The sequence below is a fragment of the Protobothrops mucrosquamatus genome, unplaced genomic scaffold (genome assembly GCF_001527695.2).
Source record: "Protobothrops mucrosquamatus isolate PMUCROS unplaced genomic scaffold, P.Mucros_1.0 scaffold1784, whole genome shotgun sequence".
Taxonomy (NCBI): Eukaryota; Metazoa; Chordata; class Lepidosauria; order Squamata; family Viperidae; genus Protobothrops; species Protobothrops mucrosquamatus.
This window is the reverse complement of record NW_015387922.1, coordinates 307,350-317,321: the sequence shown is the minus strand read 5'-3', so window position 1 is coordinate 317,321 and position 9,972 is coordinate 307,350. Positions and strand designations below refer to the sequence as shown.

Sequence of the window (9,972 nt, the reverse complement as noted above, 5' to 3'; positions counted from 1 at the left end):
GAGTCAAGTTTTACCTACAATAGAGGACTGGAGAGTGAAGGTTTCGCATCTTGCTGAAATGGCAAAGATTTCGGCTTATTTGAAGGATCATTCAAATGAACAATTTTTATCAATATGGAGAAGATGGATTGTTTATATTCAAAATAAGCATAGAATGGTGGAATATAGGTTAGGTTTTTAGATAAAAAAAATTTTTCTTCTTTTTTTTATATATACATATATTTCACCTATTTATGTAGAATTATATTTTGTGGAGCTAGGGATATTAGTATAAGGTTACTTTTAGTTGAATAGTATCCTGGGATTAGGTTTGGGAAGTCCGGGTGGGGGGTGGGGGGGTTTTTTCAATTGTGATGTACCTGTGATTGTTTTTTTTTCTTATGTTGAAAATAATAAAAAAAAAATTTGAAAAAAAAAAAAAAAAAGAGATGTCAACTTCAACTCCCAAAATTCCCCAGCCAGTACACACCTCTTAAAGTTACCAAGATTGAGAAACATTGTACTAGATAAAATCCACTGGTTCTGGCAATAGTGCTTTCAGTGATAAAAGGGCTGGGTTATCAAATCTGGGTTGGAGAATTCAAAATACTCACTATTACACCCGCCAATGATCAGAATAACTAAAATGTGGGAAATGTTTAGAATATTCTGAATGTCTTTGTTACTCTTTAATAAATGTCTGAATTCAGGTGACTCCCATCTGGTGGCCCCATCAAATGAAGATAAATGAATACTTTTGCACCAACAGGGCAACTTCTATTTCTTTCACTCAATAATCTGACTCACGAGTGCTTTCCATGTCATGATTATTGTTTATACAGTACAATGCAAAATGTGAATAAATGTTCTTGTCAGACAAGGTTGAAGGTCAAAAGAAGTAGCCTAATGACTGTCCTTCAAGTCTTATGACCCTTCACCAGCTTATCTGCCTCTTCTTGTAATCCTTGCTGACGAATGGAATAATTAAAATATGCTGGTTGCCATTTTGCTTAGGTGGTGTCTCACTCTTCTGGGGTCTTAGAGCTTCAGCTGAAGAAGCGTGCCTTTAAAATGGAGCCTGGGCAGTACATCTTCCTCCAGTGCCCTGCAATCTCCCAGCTAGAGTGGCATCCTTTCACCCTCACTTCAGCTCCTGAAGATGACTTCTTTAGTGTGCACATACGATCAGTTGGGAACTGGACAGAAGCCATTTTCAAGGCCTTTGGAGCCTACGAAGAAGCATATAAGGAACCCTGGAAACTGCCAAGGTCTGGAAATTCTTTCTGGCTTGGCTGTTCATCTTTGATTATCTGAAGATGCCGAGATCAAATGTTAACTGCAAATGTAGCCAAATCTACTATGTTACTAGTAGGAAAAATAGATAATAGAAGACTATTTAAATGGCACTGCTTAAAAAAGACTTCACATGTAATTTGACATAAGTCTGATTCAGCCCAAAGTAAGCATCTTGAAGTATCACATTTTTCAAGGGGAAGCATTAAGAATTTGCTTAAGGCTGTATGCCCAAAATCTCCCTTTAGATCAGATTTTATTAATCTCTAAATTTCTTCTTCTGACCCTTCTACTTCATTTTCTTATTGAATCAGGCACTTCCACAACACTCTGAAAGAGGAAATAAGTCTGGTAAAAAAAAAAGCTATCAGTCCCAGAAACCAAAGCTTACTCCAAAGCTTGTTATTATGTTGAGTGGGGAGGGAGAGATTTTATCTGAAAAGAATATTTATCTCAATATGCAAGGCCCTAATATTAAAGCAATACTGTTCTGCATAGTCTATTATTCTATGGCAATAGAATTTCCAATTTTGCCACAACACTGTTTCTCTTTCCTAACTGTTATGAATTTGTACCCACAATTTAGCAGAGAACTTGGGGGGGAGAGAAGAATCCTTGTGGGATGTGGATAAACAGGTCTCCTTTGGATCCTGATTCAGCATTATCTGGAAATGTTTCCATACAATTGCTTTTAGCTTGCATAAAAGGGAGGCCTGTTTGTATGAAAAAGCCCCAAGTCCCAGCCCGCATATCCCCTTTTCAAAGCTTTGGTAGGAAATGTTGTAGAGATGCCTAACTAAATTTCTAGAGAAATACAAGTCAGGTTAGCTAATATTACCCTAATTGATGAATCTGCCTTTTAATCCCAGATTTGCTTCAGGTAGGATCCAAAGGAATTAAGTCCAAATCCGGTTAATTCATGTCACATTTGCAGTGCTTTTTTTGTCATAGAACGCCCAGAACGGAGTTCCGGCACCTTTTTGGGATGGAACATTGTAGGGTAGGCAAGGCGGGTTGTATGACATGTGTGAGTTCTGCCCCCCCCTTTTTTTTTTTTACAAAAAAAGCACTGCACATTAGTGATATTATTTTTAATCCACTGAGTAAGGGATTCAGTCTCCAAAATATAGGAACTCTCATTTAATGACTGCCTTGTTTACAATTACAATAGTGATGAAAAAGTAACTTTATGACCAATCCTCACATTTACAACCTTCACAGGTCAGTAAAGCAAAAGAAAGCTGCAGTAAGATCTTAAGCATAGTCACAGTTTCACTTAGCAGCCACTTTGCTTAACAACCGAGTTGCTAGTCCTAATACTGGTTGCTATACAAGGACTATATTACCTGTAACTTGTGAAAGAGCAGTATAGCTGATGATTAAAATGCGGCTTAGTGAAGAAACAATGGATTGTGTTTACTGCAGCCCTCTTTTTAACATTTCTTTTCTCTTACTTCCATGCTTTCAGATGTGAGGTCTGAAGAAAAGCTACAGTCATGTTCTCTTGATGACAAATATATTTCTCCATATGAGCACAATTTTAACTCCTTTTCGGACATCTGGAAGAGATCAGCAGAGTAGAGGCAGAGCTATTGTGTCTCCCTAATCCTGGATCCTAGTGCCTAGTGCCATTGTCACATCGGATGGCCTTAACATTAGAGACAGAGTGGGACAGCCATCTCAGGGGACAGATATAACAACAGTCCACTGCACTTATCACATAAAAACCAAAGTGATCGTACAAGTAGTCCTAAACTTACAAACACAATTGAGCCCAAACTTTCCATTGTTAAGCAAGGCAGTTAAGGGAGTTTTGCCCCATTTTTGACCTTTCTTGCCACAGTTGTTAAGTGAATCACCACAGTTGCTAAGTTAGTAACATCGTTAAGTGAATCTGGCTTTTCTCCTTGATTTTACTTGTCAAAAGATTACAAAAGGTGATTTACATGATTTCGGGACACTGCGAACATCATAAATACATGACAGTTGTTGCCAAGTGTCCAAATTTTGACCATTGTAACTTCAAACAGTTATTAAACGAATGGTTGTACATTGAGTTGTAACTACCTGTAGTCTCTAATACCAACTCAGAGAAAATATTGAAAGTTACCATTTTGTAAGTATTAGATGGGATGTCATTGCAGACTTGTTGTGGATGGGCCTTTGGGAGCTGCAGTCACTGATGTCTTTCAGTATTCAATTAGTGTGTGCATTGCGGCGGGAATAGGAGTCACTCCTTTCGCTTCCATTCTGAAATCTATTTGGTATAAGAACTGCAATCCAAATATAGAACTCAGTGTGGAAAAGGTAAGTCACATTGTGGTTACGAATTTCATCTATAACTGCACCTTTAAACTTTTTGCAGGTGAGATAATTTAGTCAAAAACGTGCTCCACTTAGCCTCACCTAGTGACACGTCCTGTTAAAAGTCTCTTTCCAGTTGAGCTTAACTACTGGTGATTACATCAATATGTCTTGCTGTTTTATTAATAATACCACCCATACTTTCTCTGGGGTGTGATTATGTTGACTTCTTAGTGAGATTACCTGATAACATCCTATCCAAATTCTAACCAGAAATGACCCTGCTATTCTTCTTCAGCTAATATTTGAGGTCATAACATCCTGGAGCTAGTAAAAGAGGTAGACTTATTTCAGTGTTGCCTTTGCAAGCACTATCTATTGCAACTAATTCTTATCCTTCGTCAGCAAGATTTCCATGAATTGTGCTGAGCCCCCAAATACCATATTGTCAGGTTTAATGTGACAGAAGATAGAAAAATGTATTCCCTATGAATATTGAAAATAATTGTCTCAACTGTATGCACTGTTATACATATCAAATTTAGCTTTTGTCCTTACTCCATCCTTTGGTATACTTGTCTACCTTGACAACTGTGCCTCCTGACCAGAATCAGCTTTAGACTAAAAATAGTAAATGAGATCCAGGGAAGCCCTAATTTCTATGTTTTCTCAGGTTTGTTTTATTAGATAGCTTGAAGTGAGCCATTATCCTTCCTTAGCTTCAGTATAAGATGGGGCAGAAATGTTCAGCCTTATAGAGTTGTAAGAATTGCTATTGAGCCAGTTTTATCTAATGATTAAAGGTACTGGGCTAGAAACTGGGAGATTGAGAGTTCTAGACTTATTTTATATTTGAATCCATCTGGGTGACTTTGGGGTTGTCATTTTTTCAGATTTAGGAATAAAGCAATGGTAAGCAAGAGAAATACTGCCAAGAAAATTGTATGGACTTATCCAGCCAATCACTAGGAATCATGACTGATTCAAAGGTCATCGTCATTTTATCATTATATCCATCATCATCATTCATTCATTCATTCTGAAATCATAGATGAAAAGAGCTCTGCATAATCTCAAAAATATATTTCTTATTTTATGATAAGATTTTGTAAACACTTCACCCACTTCTGCCTACACCGTCAAATTACCACTAGCCATTTAAGCTCAACTATTAAGAGCATCCCCTTAAGCATGATGTTCAAGGTATCAACTGAAAACATACACAAATGACTGCTGGAGTACATTATTAAACAACAGAGCTCTGCACTGTCAGGGCTGGCTAGAAAATCAAGTATAAATTTTAAACCTGAGCACAGTAGCAGGCTATAAGATTAGCCACTTATCTCCAAATAAATAATTTAAGAGCCATACAGGATGCCCAGTGAAAGCTTGCACTTGGTTGAATTGTTTTACTTTCCCTTGACAGGTTTATTTCTATTGGATTTGCCGAGATCCATCTGCCTTTGAGTGGTTTGCTGATCTCCTGTGCTTGCTGGAAGCACAAATGGCTAAGAAAGGGAAAGCCTATTTTCTGAGCTATCACATATTTCTTACCGACTGGGATGAAAGTCAGGTATAAATGAAATCTTCTGGGACTGAGTTACTGCATCTTATTTTCTAGGACTGCAAGCCTAAGGAACAGTAATCAAATGAAGGCTTAATCGCATCAAGCGTGGCTTTCTTAAAATGAATCATACTTACATTTGCCTTTTGAAAGACTCTGTTCCCAGTGCAGTGTCACAGAGTCCCAGCTATGCCAAAGCAAATGTCAAAGCTAGGTTTAATGCCAAAGGTCTCTATAACTGCAGGAGTACCCAGATCTGTGATTGCTCTCCAAAGCCTTTTTCCTCCCATCTCATCTATCATTCTCTTCTCCCTCCTCTTTATCCTGAGGCTCAACTTGCCACCAATTCCCTCGATCTGCTGATATCACTGAACTTTTCTTTATGGTGCTGGAGTACGGGTGTCACGGCTTGTACTTCAGTTCCTACATGCTATTTTGGGGGGGGGGATTGATAGATGAGACTACATGAAATAAATGTCAACCCCATTGCTGGAGAACGAGGAAACACTTGAAGTTGCCTTTAAAGAAACCTAAGCATGAGTTTGGACAGATTCACATCAGATGCTGCTTCCACCAGTCAGTGGCATTTCGACTAGGAGAACATTTGGGCCGTCATACTCAATTATCATAATATTGGATGATGTTTTAACATTTACATGGATTAAGCTGTGCCTCTAACAGAAAAGGATGGAAGCAGACTTCTCTGCTCTTTCCTTCCTCCAAGAGCCTCCCATTCAAAGAATCCTCTCACAGTTGGAGGATCCAGCTGACTGGCAGGAAGTGAGAAATGGGAAACAGAATCACTGAAAGTTGACAGAATGAACCCAAATTTCAGAGACTCTCCCTCCCTATCATCTCTCTATAGCTTTCAGTTGGTTCCTTCTGTTCTCCGAGCAGTCTTTGCGGGACCCTCGGAGAAAACCTGGGCAGGAATTGAAGAGTGGGAAATACATGATATTTTCTCATTATAGCTACGTATTCATCTGTCCAGTAGTGATATTCTCTTTCTTCTTAATTCTAAAACAATGACTTTTTGATCCACTGCAATATAGGCTACTCACATTGCCTTGCATTACGAGAAAAAAGTGGATGTAATTACTGGCTTGAGACAGAAAACTTGCTATGGAAGACCAAACTGGGACATTGAATTCAAACAAATAGCAGAAAATCATCCTGGGTAAGGCATGTTAGCAACTAATGACAATATTACCATGCTATGTTTTTCCCGGCATAGAAAGCTAGGAAGGAAATTTGTTCTTTCATATATTTAAGTTGGATATTTATACTAAAAGCATATTTATGTGTTATAATGGTTTCAAGGAAGAAATCTTGGTCAGGCAATGCCAATCAAATCTAATTTTTGAACAAGAAAATCTAATGTTTAGAAGTATTTCAGCTTCTTGGCATTTATCCAGCTATAATTGAAAACCTCAATCCAATTATTGTTCAACACAAAGGACAAAGTAACATTAATTTTCATTGAAAATGGTTATTAAAAAGATAAACAGTGAGGTCTTTTTTCTTAGAATGTACAAGGATGTGTTTGTTCCCCAGTCTCATTGGCTGTGGATGTAAGGACAATGCTATTATGTTATTAGCTCATCTCAGCTTGAAAGGTCTAAGTTGAATACCAGAGGATAGGGGAGGGGGTTTTGTTGGTTATTTTGGTCTAGGAAAGCCTTAGAAAAGCTTCTTTGTTCCCAGAGAGTTCTGAAGCAATCGCTACAACTGCTAACTTCATCAACCAGAAAAGAGGAAGAAAAATAGTTCTAATTACTTATCAGACCCCAATATTCAATTATCTGTTGTTCAAAATTTAAAATCGGTGCCATGGAAAGGAAGAAAGAACTGGACTATTTTTAAGATATGAAAACGAAGAAAAAAATTAGGGCAAACCTTGTGTGATTGCTCAGGAGTAAAACCCATTACTTTCAGCAGACCACATTACGTAATTCAGCAATCATCCCATGTTATGATGGCACTGGAAAAGGACTTACGAAAGGTCATCAAAGCTTTAGTTGTCGCAGCATCCCTAGGGTCACGTGATCACAATTTGAGAGCTGGGCAGAGAGGATATATTTATGATAGTCACGGTGTCAGATGGACACATAAACACCACCACAACCTTCGCTGCCAGCTTCCAATGAGCAACTCAAAGCCAGTAGGAAGTTGTAAGTCACAGTCATGTGATGTCACACTTAATGACCGATGGTGATTCACTTTGTGACTGCAGCTGGAATTGATGTCATAAGTCAGTGTAGTCATGCGGCGTCTCACTTAATGCCCCACTGTTTAGTGATTGAGTTGCTGGTTCCAAATTGCAGGGAGGATTGTCTGTATTTATAATATTTCTAACTAGCCTAACAATCAGGGATTGACTCTAGGACTGGGGTCCCCAACTTATGGGCGGCAGCCCACTACCAGGCATGGCCTCTTGGCCAGCGGGCCATGGAAATGGCTGGTCGGTGCACGCACGTAAGTGCACGGACTCCCCCCCACTCATGCTAGCACCCGCAGGTCTGTTTGTGCATGCATGCGGGTGTGAATGGGGCCGCTAGCACCAGGAGGGTTTACGCGGCCCATTTGGAAGCTGCTCTCCTTCCCTCTGGGCTGTGATCCCGGAAAGGTTGCAGACCCCTGCTCTAGGATAAAACTGACATCACATATTTTGTGTTCTTGTAACTTCCAAAGCTTAGCTTAGATACCCATTTCAAAGCTTGATCAATAAATGTGGACTACACCTTTACCATAGGTGTAGCCAATAACAAAATTGTGAAATTCTCTCCGCAGGAAAGCTTGACAGACACATGATTATTCTTCTAACTAACATTTAAATAACTTCAAAGGCAAAGTCCTGAAAGCAATTAACATCAACTAAATACCTGTAGAATTTTTTAAAAAAATAGAATTAAAAACAATCATTCTAATTAAAAATAATTTCATCCTAACAACTCAGAAACTTAAAAACCTAGCTTGGAGCATACTATCAATTAAAATTAAACTATGCAAATCCTTTAAACATTGATAAATATGTGATGTTTCTTCCTTGTCTCCTTTTTGGGAAGGATTTCTAGAAATTTGGGGTCACTGCAAAAAAACATCCTGTAATACATGTTGATGGTTCACTGATAGTCAAGACAGTGTAAAAGCCAGTGTCACGTGTCATAACACATCATGATTTCCATAATAATGTCCTAATGTATTGTGTAGGCAGTGATATTCTCCTGGGTTGGGAAGATGTGGAAGCTTTTTTTTTTACAAGAAACTCATTGCTTGTAGGTTTTTAAATGTTGCCTCTTTTGTATTTTACTGACACAAAGATATTACTGTACCTTTTCAGCCATATTATTGTGCTTTATTTTTCTGGTAATGTTTGTATTCATTTCAGTATTATGTTCTTGTTAGCTGCATTACCCCTTATGTAATGCATAACACATATTTCACAGATCCCTCTCAAATCTCCTGCTTCAAACACATATGTATAGTTTTCCTAGTCAAGGGGAAAGTTCTTAACAATAATTTGTGAATTTTGATTTTTATTGCAGCAACCGCGTTGGTGTGTTCTTTTGTGGATCTAAAACTCTTTCTCGGAGTCTTCAAAAAATGTGCAATCGGTACTCATCCACTGATCCAAGAGGCATTCAGTTTTATTATAACAAGGAAAGTTTCTAGAACTTCTTTTAAAAATGATAGCTGATAACTGCATGCTTGGAGCAATGGAATTGCATCATTTTGAAGCTAGTGTTTGCTATTTAGTAAATTTATAGTATATCTCTATTACTATGGATGCTTATACTTTAAAATATCTTAAATTCTTAAATATTATGCCCTATTAGATCATAGACTGCATGCTTTATTATTTCCTGCAAATCATTAATAAGAGCCCTCTGGGAATAGAGTGAAGTATAATTTAAAAAAAATAAAATAACGCAGAAACATAGACATCAAGACTAAGTTTTCTGCCTCTTAATTAGCTTTGAATAAGACACAATTTGCATGTAGATTTCATCTCAGGAAAAGTATAAGAAGACTCTCTGGTTTTACCAGCTGGGCTGGTGACATATCTGAAGACAGTCTCTGCTATCACCAGTATTCTCTCGATATTTTAGCCTATCTGCAAAGCTAAATATATACCATACACTTTAAAGTATGAACTTTTTCTGTAACTTTGTATCTATGTGCAGCCTGCCATCAAAACATAAATATTGCTGATCATAATATAATAAAATCCAGTTTGATCATTTGAGATGTATTTGTAGCTATCTTCCATTCAAAACAAGGTAGGGGCCTTTTTGTTTTGCTAAAATTGTCCAAAAGGAATTCAGTTTTAACATATTTGATAGTGCCACCCAAGGGGAATCAATTTGATTTACACCGATTAATATTTCATCCCAAAATGATTCAAGAAGTATCGACTATTTTTTTAAAGAAGATAGACATTTATCAGCCAGGTAACCAGCATATCATTTGTAAATGAGATTAGATTTATTAGACTTGCTTATCACTAATGGATCAGAAGGAGGTAATGGAGATACGACAGGTACTCCTCAACTTACAACTGTTTGTTTAGTGGCTGTTCGAACTTATACTGTAAAGCACTGAAAAAAGTGACTTAGGACTGTTTTTCATACTTAGAACTGTTGCAGCATCCCCAATGGTCACATGATCAGAATTCAGGCACTTGAGAACTGTCACATGTTTATGACAGTTGCACAGTCCCTGGTCATGTGATCACCCTTTGTAACCACCCCCGCCAGTTTCTGACAAGCAAAATGAAATGAGGGAAGCCAGATTTGTTTAATGATCATTTAACAGCTGCAGTGATTCTCATA

At 37.8% G+C, this 9,972-nt stretch overlaps 1 protein-coding gene across 2 annotated transcripts in view; it reads left to right on the top strand.

Annotated features, from left to right (window-relative positions):
- Positions 1-8,812, top strand: part of NOX3 (NADPH oxidase 3) — a 34,308-nt gene extending 25,496 nt beyond the window's left edge. For both annotated transcript variants that reach the window (XM_015823147.1, XM_015823146.1), the window contains 5 exons: positions 994-1,247; positions 3,417-3,579; positions 5,003-5,149; positions 6,193-6,317; positions 8,686-8,812. In XM_015823147.1, coding sequence (XP_015678633.1) covers positions 994-1,247; positions 3,417-3,579; positions 5,003-5,149; positions 6,193-6,317; positions 8,686-8,812 — 816 coding nt within the window. The remainder of the gene's footprint in view (positions 1-993; positions 1,248-3,416; positions 3,580-5,002; positions 5,150-6,192; positions 6,318-8,685) is intronic.
- Positions 8,813-9,972: the final 1,160 nt, after the last annotated feature.